At 42.0% G+C, this 12,669-nt stretch overlaps 1 protein-coding gene across 1 annotated transcript in view; it reads left to right on the plus strand.

Moving 5' to 3' along the window:
- Positions 1-1,111: 1,111 nt before the first annotated feature.
- The window catches only part of CERS4 (ceramide synthase 4), a 43,938-nt gene continuing 32,380 nt past the window's right edge, over positions 1,112-12,669 (plus strand). Inside the window, exons 1-2 of the mRNA XM_075524337.1 lie at positions 1,112-1,480; positions 2,853-2,907. Coding sequence (XP_075380452.1) covers positions 2,888-2,907 — 20 coding nt within the window. The 5' untranslated portion in view covers positions 1,112-1,480; positions 2,853-2,887. The remainder of the gene's footprint in view (positions 1,481-2,852; positions 2,908-12,669) is intronic.

Genomic DNA, 12,669 nt, shown 5'->3' on the forward strand with positions numbered 1-12,669 from the left:
GGTAGGTAGCTCTTCGCAGAGTCTTCAGTACTTCGCTCTGAAGCCTTTGCATGAAAAACGATGAAATGGAGGGAAGATTTCCTTGCTGGCAATGAAAACTGTTCCTGGAGACAAGGATGGCAAAGCTGGCCACGAGGCTGAAAGAATATGTTTGTGATTGTGTTTCTTTTTAAAAAGATTTGTGTAAAGGTCAAAATTCAAGTAGTAGAAGGACAAAAAAAATTCATGCTAGCTTAAAGCTGCCAAAAAAACCAAACCAAATGCTTGATGGTGAATTCCACTTCTGGAATGGTTTCAAGCCAGATCAGATGGTAGGTTTTAGGAAGCACTGGCAGTTAAGTAAGACTTGAAGTCAGGTATCAGAGCATGAGGTGAGTGTTTCCGGAATAGCTAATGATGCTTAATGTGAGGTCGGACATGTGAACTTTAGCTAGCCAGATTTGAAACTGCTTGCTTATTTATCTGCATCATGTATCAGCATCTAAAGGCAATTCCTTGTTTTGCAAGTGTAATGTGAAGTTTAATGACATAAATTTTGCAGAAGTCAGGTGGAAAGTGTGTTTGAGAGGAGAAATGTGGTGATTGTGCTCCAGAGGAGCCAGTCTCTCCTTTGGCCAACAGGGACAACTGGTTGTGAGATGTGAGACTCTGCTGGTGACTGATGCATCCACAAGCTCAGGTTTATCGAGATAGTCAGGAGACTTACAGAGACTTGAAAATGCAGGGGAGCTTTTTCCCTACTTCTGTTAAAAAAAAAAAAAAAAAGGAAAGAGCTTTTATGTTGTTAACCTAAGGTTGTATGTTGGAAGATAACGGACTTTGTGAGATGCTTGTCTTCAGAGGAGCAAAGAAGCTGGCAAAATTGAAAAGTGCATCTGATGTTAAGCCAAAAGTGCTTTTTACCTAGATTCAATGTTGCTGAGTGAGGAATACCTGTTCTGGATTATTAGCTATTACAAACTGGTGAAATTCATATAAAATATTAATTTTCTTAAGCTAGTTCCCATCTCATGTTAGACTTATATTAAGGAGATAAAGCAGAGAGTAGAGATTTCTCAGCTTGATAGCTGCTTCCAGGCAGGAAGAAGAACAAATACCTGCAATGAAGAATGATTATTACATTGTCCTTCTGTTATAGTCCACCTAAATCCACAGAAACTGGATTTATTTTTGCAGTCTGTCACGCAGGTAATTCAGAGAGACTTGGCTTCTCTGTTCACACATGGCAAAGATTAGATTCCTGCTGCCAACTCTACAGGCTATGCTTGAGGAGCTAATTCTGTATTTCAGCTCTAATCAAAATAAAAATGTCTCTTCTGACTTGGTGCCCTTTTCCCATGTTCTTAGACAGTGTCTGGGGAGACCCTGCTCTACCAAGAAAGAGGGACAAATGGTGGTGCTTGAGGATGTCTAAACTATCTGCTCCTACATCCCAACTCTACCTGGGGACACCAACCTGTCTGAACTCTGAAGCCATGAGGTTGTGTACTCATGCAGATATCATCACAGACTTAAAAGTTCAGTTTCCTAGTATGCATTTTTTTGGCAGAAATAGAGCTAAAGAAGGCCTCTTTTTAAAACTTATCCACTTGATGGAGTTCCTTTTCTTCTCTTCATGAGGTCACCAGCTTGATGGAAGGCATTTTTATTGTGGTTTTTGAAGGCTACTTATGGTTTTCTGACATCCTTTTGAGTGCAGAACTTAAATGGTATCTGGTCTGAAGGAGAGCATGAGCTCTAAGGAGTCAATATCACAACAACAGCCAATTTTTATAGACCTAGCAGTGTCCAGTAAACACAAACCCAATTCTATCAGTCATTACTGCAATTGAGAATTTTTCAGAAAGGCAGCTGAAGATCTTTGATTCATGAGCCCAAGAGGATCTTTGATTCATGAGCCCAAGAGGGCTTAAGAAGTAAAAAGGTGTCAGGAAAGTCTGATTGCTTTCTGTCCTTTGAGATACATATCGAGAAAATTAATACTGTTTTTCTAAATTTTTATTCTGTATTATAACACCAGCTTCTATAATATTCTAAACTCTTCCCTGCAGAGCTTTTGGGGGAAAAATTGCTTTCGAGTTCATAGATTTAGACAAATTTTTCTTTTCTGAAACGTTTACGGCAGAGAACAATACTTCACAGGCCAGGAAAGGAACTGAAAGCCTCTGTAGATCATTCATTTTTGCATTCTCTGATTCTAGGAAGCAGCATATACGGGCTCAACACACAAAAATCAAACTGCAAACCAGTTGTTTCTACTTGTAAATAGAGATTATGGTAAATGAGTGTTTAGTCAATACAGCTGCAAGTGGTAAGGCTAAGCCATCTAGGCATACTTCTGAGCTTTGCCTCATTTTCTTCCAAGGTAGTTTACAACCACAGGACTTCTCTTTCTGGAGAGCACTGCACACAAAACTAGTATAAAAGAGTTTGGTTTGTGACCACAGCTTGCAGCAGATAGAGTGGTCTAACATCCATTCTGTAGCAGTTGGGTTGCCACGTATCCAGGTTATGATGATTTGTCAAGACTTTGGAAGCAGTTGTTGTAAACGAAAGATCTCTCAGGGAATCTTCAGATCTTAATTCATAGCCCTTTTCTCTGCAAGAGAGTAAAACGCAGCTAGAATGCTATCGTACACTACTTTTTCAGGTCTAAGATGAGTAGGGGAAAGTTTTATAAGCTTGCTGCTCACACTTAAGAGAAATATGGGAGAAATACAAGCACAGAGTGCTTATGTGATGTGATGCTGAGGTTCCCTGCAAGTTAGTTGCATGTGTACACTCAGAAATTGATTTGGGCTGCATATATAATATATTTAGGCTTAATTTTCTGGTTTGGTTTTTTTTTTCAGGTTTCTTTTGCAGAGGCCAGTAAGGACTTGATGACATGAATCCAGATATTTCCAGGTATGGTGTAGCAGTTGGACATTTGGAGCTCAATGGAGGCATTCACTGCAACAGTACAGTTTGATCAGCTTGAGCTGCATTTCTGTAGAGACAAGTAACACCTTTGCCTCCCCCAAGCCACTTGTGCTTTTCTCTGGTGCCTTGCATTGAGGCTGCACAAATGATTTTGAAGCCAGGTAGTGAACTGCACTGAGGAACCAACGTGGGGTAAAATCAACCCCGAGTAAAAAGAAAAAATGTTTAAGTTTTAACCCAAATTTTCTTCTCAGCCTGGTTGTCTGTGAAGCCTCACAAATTCTTGTATTGCATACAGCGGGGTGGTGGCAGTGAAGTGGGAGTGCTGGTCAGGAATGGGTGGAGGCCAGGGTCTGGTCTTTGATGGCAGTGTTGGTTTACACTGGCTCTAAGTTATAAAGAACCTGTCTCAGCAGGGGAATCTTTTCACGCTGGAAAGAACAGGAGTTTCATTTTAAGGATTGTCGTGGATCTCTCCCCCCATTGATAAAATCTTAAAGGAAACACATCTGTTTCTTCCCTGGCTGTGGTCGCCTGTGCTGTGGTGTTTGGCTTTGTTGAGGTGAAAGCAAACTTACAAGAAATGAGATTATAGAATCTCAAAGGTCTAACATCCACAAGTCAAAACAAATAGTCCATCTTGATGTTCTGTACTGTGGGCCATAACTAACATGTACTTGTTCTCTGAAATGCTGGAAATTGAATCTGTATCTCACAGCACTATCTGGAAAATCAGATTTTTTTTAAATTTTGGACTCTTTGGATGCATCCAACCATTGCTATGACATAACAAGTACACAGTGAAATCCAGTTTAAAGAGGGGAGTGCAGATTTGAAATTACTCTACTTGAGCTGTAAATTTAGAGCCTGTTGATAAGAAAAAAAGTGTATTAAGATTTCCAGGGTCAGGATTGTTTATTGTGCTGTGTTTTATCTCCTGCTTGTATTTCTAATGTCTGTTCCAGATTTCTTCCCTGTAGGAGAAAACCCATGCTTTCACCTAAAGGGAAAGGGGAAGCCAAGAGTCTTTATCTGATACAAGAACTTATTTAAAAATAGTTTGCTCTTTAGAAAGCCAAAATTGTGTAATTATTTCCTACTAGTAAAATTAATTATCCTTATTCTAGTTAATATTAATAGAGTAATAGAACACTTCAATGGAATATGTCACAGGTTTAGAATTTACACTACCGTTTTCATTGCAGTCCAACACACTGCAGGTTGTGTTGTAAAAGCTCCAGCTATGTCTCCAGACCTGGAGTACATCTGATAAAGAGGTGTATAGGAAACTCTGCCAAGAGCTGGGGCACTGCATCCTTGCCTAGCAGGGTATAAAGCCCCGGCATACACAATGCAGGTCCTTGTTTCGTTATGTCAGGGAGATCAGTTCCAGGAGCCATTACCCATCCCAGAATGATGTCTGGTGCAAAGCTACCATAAAGGGCTGAGGTGTGCAAAGTGTTGCTCTTCACCAATTGCATCCTTGCCACCAAAGGAATAAGACAGAGCTACTCCCCTTGGTCCTGCTATGCAGTCATGATGTGACTCAGTGGTGGTCCTGGTCTCACACACTGGCCTTCTAACTGTAGGCTGTTTTCCACAGATTGCTGAAATATATTGCAAGTCCTTGTTCCATGTCCTTGACCACCCTCCTCTTTCAAATAAAGGCTTTCATTTTATTGTGGGTCTCTATCGTATGCATTTATTAACCTTTAGTATATCTGTATTGAAGGTTTAATATTTAATTCCACCGGCATTCCATGACAGGTTCTTCTTAAGTAAAGAGAAATCAAATGTCATCATTTTCCCAGTTTTGAAAATGCACTGCAGGCTGCTTGTTCTGTTGAGCGTAATTTTCGTGGTGTATTCATGTTTACTGAGGAGTAAACCTCAGCATGTTTGTCCATAATTACACAGCAATGTCAAGAAGCCAGTGCATGTTCCCCACTCCTTTTTCCAATATGCTTTAGTTTTAATTAATTCAAGAGTAGCTTTCATTTGAAAAAATAGGAAATATGCTCAAAGAGGACCAACTGCAGTAATTCCATTAACTTCAAGATTGATTCAGCTTTTACTGAAATTGGTTTTGATAACAACTAGTTTCTTTGTTTTAGAAGTCAGTTCCAAAAATCAAGAAATTCTTCAAATATTTTGCTTTGTGAGGTTGTTACACAGATGGCCACAGACATGGGTATGGCATACGCCTTCCAACCAAACAAGTGTCAAGGCTTTGAATCAAAAGAGATAAGGCAAAAAAAAAAATCTTGAAAGATGTAAACTACAGGCTGTGTTCAGGTTATTTTTTTGTAGAAAGCAGTGTTATTTTTACACCTGGGGTGCCATCAGAGCTTTTTGGGCAACTGCTTCCTTATTGCTCATCTGTCTGTCTTTCTTCATACATACATGAAAGATAGCCTCCTTCTGGAGGATTTGAAGGATGTTATGTCAGAGTTTGCATTTAATGTTTTCAAAGAAAAGATCAGAGGAATTTTTCTATTTACAGATGATGCTGAAGTAAAAGCACGAAGGCAGAATTCCCAAAATAATAATTTCTATGTGATTTTTTGTGTAAAGTTATTTGTGGTGAATTGAAGCAAGGAGAAAGTGACCCTTCGTATCTGTATTTTAAAAATAAATGCTGAGCTCAGCCAGCATGAATCAGGGCTGTGCTGCGAGAGCCACAGGTGCTGACTTTGTGCAGGGGGATCCAAATGGCTGTGGCCGTCACTCTGGCCTGTGCTCAGGGCTGGCGTATTCCCCCTCTGCAGCTGGTGTAGGCATGATTGTCTTAGCTCAGGCAGGGCAGAATAATTGGCTGCAGTGAAGATAAATTAATATATGTATTGTAGAGAGATTGGCCCAGTGTGGAATAAATGTGTTGTTTGAGTTATCTGTCCCAGTCCCCTCATGCCTGCAGCATAACACAGGGACTCCTCATTAGCAGAGCAGGAGGCGGAATCTGCAGCTTAAGGACTGACCATGTTGATAAGAAGACTAAGAAGACCACCTCGCTAAGCAATCTGAAACAAACACTCTGTCTGTATTTGGCAGGATCACTCATTAAAATGGTCCCAATGGTACGTTGAATTCAGAAACCATCCTGTAACGCCAAAATTGCTGGATAAATAACACAATGTGGTTGCAGCCTTCAGTATCATGACAAATAATATACTGTCCCATAATGAGTTGTTTATGTAATAGGTAAAGTTCAGTTGGAGACAGGTTCTCTTGATGTTAGATACTGTTCCAGCAAAGATCAGAGAAGGACAGTGCCTGTTTGAAAGAATGTGTGTTTTACATTCTGCTTTATAAGCTCTCCATATTAAGGGCTTTTAAGTTATCTGTGTTAATCAAGAATAATTCATATTCAGTTTTTTTTAAAAATAACCATCATCATATGATAGATTGCATTACTCATTAAGCAGTAATGGTTGTGAAAAGTGAGTCACAATTCTTTTAATCTTGGAGAAAGGGAAATCTTTCTATTGGTTGCTCTTTCTTAGTGTTTTTAATGTATTTTGCTTTTGCGGTAATGTTGGGAATGTAGATGTTATTCTTGGATAACGTTTTAAGTTTTGTGTTTCAAAATGAAAAATAATGAAAACATGTACTAGTTTTAGAGGTATAAGAGTATTGTTTAAAAAAAATCTTAATTTTAGACTAATAAAATTTATTTTTTTTTCCTCTAAGCCTTGGAACAGCCTGGGGAGTTTGTGGGAACAAATACCTGGGAAACTGATGGAACTGTTGATACTGAAATTCAAAGCCAGCTCATATGGAGTAATTAAAGCCTGTGTGTTTCCTGCATGAGGGAGGAGAACAAGAACTGTGTGAAAACTCATTCTCTGCATCTTGTAGGTGTACTAGGTTGTAATATAGGATGCCTCCCTCAACTTCATGCAAACAAATTCATCTCGACTGATAGATAAGCACTTTTCTAATCTGCATTGGCATTCAAGATGATCCAATTCCACTTTGATGTTTTATCTTTGCTAGATCTGTGGCAGAGAAGTCATGCACATCCGTCCCTTTGTCTTCATATTTTATCACAACTGATTCTCTCATTTTGACCTAAGATTAGCAGTTCAGGAGTTCAGTGCTTCATTTAGCTGAATGCTCACAGTTGCTGGTGTGATCAATTAGAAAACACATCTTTGGGGAAATGACACATTTGTGGGACAGAGAAGGATAACCGAGTGCTTGGTTCACTGTAGGGGTTGACTGTACAAGTAAGAAGCAATGGTGAAGCTTTGAACTGCAGGTAAGTAGGAACTGTAAATGAAACTAGGAATGAAGAGCTTCTGAGGGCTGCTACAAACTGCAGAATTAAGCCTGTGGCCAGAGGTGGCAGGGCAGAAGAGGAAGAGCTCTCCTGGAAGGGAACAGAAAGGCTCACCAAGGGTGATTCTTAGAGGACAGATTAGGAGAGGGCTGTCAGACCAGAACCATATGACTGTTAAGGAATATTTGGGCTTTGAAAGGGCTGAAGAATCAGGTAGTGCATTGGACAAGCATTGCACTGTCCCATGAGCTTACATGAAAGAGACTTTATTGAGAGCTGTGTGGTATTTTAATGTGACTTGAGTATGGCTTGGAAACTTGAACCTACTACCTGCTTTTTATTTTTCCCAGTTTTTAAGTTAGAATTAAACTTTTTGAGGCCTGATATATGATTGTTGAGTAACAGATAGAGTCATAATCAGTTGAAAAATTTCAGTTGGCACTAGAAAAGATGTCTGGGATATGTATCGTATTGAAAGGTCTGGGCAAATTATTTTCTGTTTCTCCAGCATCTGAACCTCCATGCACAGGACCTGGGTTGTAAGGCCAGAACTTGCCTTTGGAAGAGTTTTGAGGATCTCACAAAGTTATTGCTGCTCATGCTTAAAGTTTTGAGCCTTATTGAGTGTGTATTCTCACAGTGTGTGATTCCTTTTTGTTCCTTTCTCCTTCCAAAATCTGTGAAAATGCTTCTATTGGTGTACAAACTGCTTGTTGGTACAGTCTTTGGGGATAAATAGCATTTCTGCTTAGAGGGCTTTTTGGCAGTTTTTACTGTCTCTTAACTCAGTTTGAAGGAGAAGGTCTCACTAAGACTGCCTGACTTTTGCTTTGTTTTGGTACTGATGAATTCAGAGAAAGGAGAGATGAGCAGTTCAGGTGGACGGAAGCTCCCTCTTGATTTCTTTGTGTGATCTTCCAACCTGAATTCTTAGCTCACTGTGGCCTGAGGCCAATAACTTTATTTTCTTCCTCAGTTCTATCAAGTGATGTCAGCCAGTGACTGCTATTTCTACAGTGAGACTGGAGGAAATAGCAAGCATTAGAAGAAAGAATGAAGGAAAAAACCCAAATAAATTGCTGAGTAGCTTGTTTGGATTTTATAGGTGCCTCCTTCTTGCATTTTACATTTGTACTCTCTCAAGAAACACATGTAGATCTGGAAATACATCTCTTTATGTATTTTGTGGAGATGTTCTAACTGGTACTTTGGATGCCTCAGTTGCCTTACTGGGACACTAGTAGTGTCTGATATTCTTATTAAGATGTAGTATGGTCTGTAGTTTTTTACACAGTGATGGTAGCACATGGTGTTCTTGTGCCTTACCAAAACAATCAGCATGTGGTCTCCAGTGGTTTTTTGTTGAACATTTTTTTGTTTGTAGAGATAGTGTTCAGTAGCAGAATACTGACTGTTCCCAAGTGTCAGGACAATGACGTTTATGTTACCTCACTCTGCACTGGAAGTAATAAAGGAATGTTGCTTCATTTAATAATACAGCCATGGGGTAAGTGCCAGGCAGAGCCTGGAAAGGTCTTCAGCTTTTGTCTCTGCTGGTAGCTTTACACTGGTAGCTTAACACAGCACTTTATTTTATCACCTGATGAAATGCATCCGCAGGTCCTGAGGGAACTGGCAAGTGAAGTTGCTAAGCCACTATCCATCATATTTGAGAAGTCATGGCAGTCCGGTAAAGTTCCCACTGACTGGAAAAGGGGAAACATAACCCCCATTTTTAAAAAGGGAGAAAAGGAAGACCCAGGGAACTACAGGCCAGTCAGTCTCACCTCTGTGCCCGGCAAGATCATGGAGCAGATCCCACTGGAAACTGTGCTAAGGCACATGGAAAATAAGGTGATTGGTGACAGCCAATATGGCTTCACTAAGGGCAAATCGTGCCTGGTGAATTTGGTGGCCTTCTACGACGGGGTTACAGTGCTGGTGGATAAGGGAAGAGCAACTGACATCACCTACCTGGACTTGTTCAAAGCATTTGACACTGTCCCGCACGACATCCTTGTCTCTAAATTGGAGAGACATGGATTTGACAGACCACTCAGTGGATAAGGAATTGGCTAGATGGTCACACTCAAAGGGTTGCGGTCAACGGCTCGATGTCCAAGTGGAGACCAGTGGCAAGTTCTAAGTGGAGACCAGTGGCAAGTGGTGTTCCTCAGGGGTCGGTATTGGGACTAGCACTATTTAACATCTTTGTTGGCAACAAGGGCAGTGGGATTGAGTGCACCCTCAGGAAGTTTGCTGATGACACCAAGCTGTGTGGTGTGGTTGACACACTGGAGGAAAGGGATGCCATCCAGAGGGACCTTGACAGGCTTGAGAGGTGGGCCCCTGCAAACCTAATGAAGTTCAGCACGGCCACATGCAAGGTCCTGCACATGGGTTGGGGCAATCCCAAGCACAAATACAAGCTGGGGGGAGAATGGATTGAGAGCAGCCCTGAGGAGAGGGACTTGGGGGTGTTGGTTGACGAGAAGCTCGACATGACCCAGCAACGTGTGCTTGCAGCCCAGAAAGCCAGTGTATCCTGGGCTGCATCAAAAGCAGCGTGACCAGCAGGTCGAGGGAGGTGATTCTCCCCCTCTACTCCGCTCTCGTGAGACCCCACCTGGAGTACTGCATTCAGCTCTCGGGGCCCCAACACAGGAAGGACATGGACCTGTTGGAGCGAGTCCAGAGGAGGGCCAAGAAGATAATCAGAGGGCTGGAGCACTTCTCCTATGAAGACACACTGAGAGAGTTCGGGTTGTTCAGCCTGGAGAAGAGAAGGCTCCAGGGAGACCTTATAGCAGCCTTCCAGTACTTGAAGGGGGCCTACAAGAAAGCTGGAGAGGGACTTTTTACAAGTGCGTGTAGTGATAGTACAAGGGGTAAAGGCTTTAAACTGAAAGAGGGTAGATTTAGATTAGGTATAAGGAAGAAATTATTCACTGTGAGGATGGTGAGGCACTGGAACAGGTTGCCCAGAGAAGTTGCGGATGCCCCATCCCTGGAAGTGTTCAAGGCCAGGTTGGATGGGGCTTTGAGCAACCTGGTCTAGTGGAAGGTGTCCCTGCCCATGGCAGGGGGGGGTTGGAACTAGATGATCTTTAAGGTCCCTTCTAACCCAAACCGTTCTATGATTCTATGATTTTTGAGACTAGTTTGACAGCAGGTGCTGCAGTTCAAACCAGGTTTCTTCAGCCTTAGTAGGGAAGCATCTCCATGTTCCTGGGGGAGGAATATGGCAGAAACAGCCGTGGTATTTCAAAATGTGCATGTAAGTTCTTGGGGTTTTCTTAAATTTCAGGAGAGTGGGTTTTGGCTTGTTCAGGGATCTGCTTGGCAGGATCTCATGGGAGACTGTCCTGGCAGGCAAAGGGGCCCAGACAGCTGGTTGATCTTCCAGGACAGCCTCCACCACGCACAAGTGTATTCCATCCCAACATGCAAGACAGTGAACAAAAATGGTAGGAGACCAGCAGGGATGAACATGGAACTGTTGATTGAGCTCAAACACAGAATGGAAGTATCAGGAAGGTGGAAGTGGGGATGGATGGCCAGGAGGAATATAGAAGTGTTGCCTGAGCTTACAAGAATGAAGATAGGAAAGCCAAAGCTCAGCTGGAGTGAGGGATGTGAAGGACAACCAGGAGGGCTTCTGTAGGTACACTGGCAGCAAGAGGAAGGCTAAGAAAAATTTGGATCCACTGCTCTGAGTACCTCCTGACCAAAGACATGGTGAAGCCGGAGGTACTCAGTGCCCTTTCTGGTCTTGTTTTTAACTGGTTAAACCAGTACTTGTTTTTTACTGAGCCAAACAAAGGCATTGTACTCATCCCCTTCAATGAGGGATGATGGAGTGAGAAGAGCTGTCTGATTTGCATTCTGACGTGGATGAGTGACATCAGCCTGAAACCTGTGCTGTCGGTCATACCCGGCAGTCTGCTTGGGAGCCAAACCCTGGGCAGTCAGAGCAGCCTAGCAACAAAGGAGCCAGCAAGTGGAGCGCAAGGTATGGAAGTTAGTAAGTAATTTATGCTGGGTAAGGAAGATGTTCACTGGAGATCTAGATAAGCAAGTTTGTCTGCTTGCTGGACTTTTATTTGCAGCTTCTAACGTTTGGGCATTTTATGCTTTTTCTGGGACAGAGGTCTCCCTCCCAAAAGAGGGTTTATATGAAAATTGTTGCCTTTGAACAGAGCAGCACATGAGCAGCCTGCACCAAAGTATGAGATAGGGTTAATGTTGGTGAAAACTGGAAAGTCTAGGAACCAAGGCAGAGGAACCCAGCTCTCTCAGTGGGCTGAAAAGAGATGTTTTCTTAGTCAGGGCTGTGGAAGCAAATTTTCCCTTTCTGCTTTTAAAGTTAGGAATGAAGAATCAAGCTTCTGTTGGACTAGTAGTGGAAGTAAACAAATAGTGAAAAGTTCCTTGAAAAAGTTGAAGAATTGCAAGATGAATTTATTCTTGGGTGGGCAGCAGACATGAAATAATTTGATAGGAAACGTCAGCTGGTAGACCTAAGTGAGGAGAACGTCTGAAAGCCAGGAAGTTGCGGATAACTGGTCACTGGTGGAGAAACAAGGCTGCACAAGTAATTTCAAATTTTCAGCCAGCTTCCAAAGAAGAGGATGTGGAGAACAAAGTGTGGATGAGGAGAGTGAGCCTGGAGAGCATAGTGTGGATGATTACAAAGGGAAGGAGATTGTGGTTTTGTTTCTTTCACTACTAGTCAGAGTTGAAAACCAGTCTTATTTAATGCAAAAACAGAGGGGAGATTCTGCCAGCAGTTGTGGTTTTAGGGAAAAGACAAGGGCCTTCAGAATCACAAGAGAAAGAGATGAGAAAGCTTGGGAACAGAGGAGAAATAAAGCAGAATTAGCTGCAGGTAAAAAGAGATTCATACCCAAGATTCATACCAGAATCCCTCCATGTGATTGGAGATTCTGCAGCAGTTGTGGCCAAGAGCAAGCAGGCTTATGATAATCTGCAAAAGAAGTTCAAAGAAATGGAGGTGTAGAGGGTCGTGGGTTTTGTAGGAAAGTTACTTTGACAAAGGGAGTGAGGAGAAGGCATGCCAAGAGAGTGAAGGTCAATAGGTGGCTCACAGACTGGAACTGTAAGGAAAGATTTTGATTTTTTTTTTTCCATGGGAGGACATTCTTAGAGAGGCATTTTTCTTAATTGATGAATTTCAGCTGAGTCCCTTGGACACTGTCCATCCGTGGTTACATTCACTTGATGATAAGAAAAGCCTTAAAATGGTGAAGAACCAACAGAGGGATAGGGAAAGAGAGGGATCTCAGGCAAAGGAAATGTTGTTACGGATAAGGCAATATCAGAAAGCAGGTATGACGCCAGGATAGCTAACAGGGATGAGGAAATGGAAATGAACATATCAAAGCTGAAGTGAAATTTGAAAAGGTTAATGTATTCCCTTCAGGCAGGAGACTGGAACTTGCTAA

The sequence above is a fragment of the Mycteria americana genome, chromosome 24 (assembly GCF_035582795.1).
Source record: "Mycteria americana isolate JAX WOST 10 ecotype Jacksonville Zoo and Gardens chromosome 24, USCA_MyAme_1.0, whole genome shotgun sequence".
NCBI lineage: Eukaryota > Metazoa > Chordata > Aves > Ciconiiformes > Ciconiidae > Mycteria > Mycteria americana.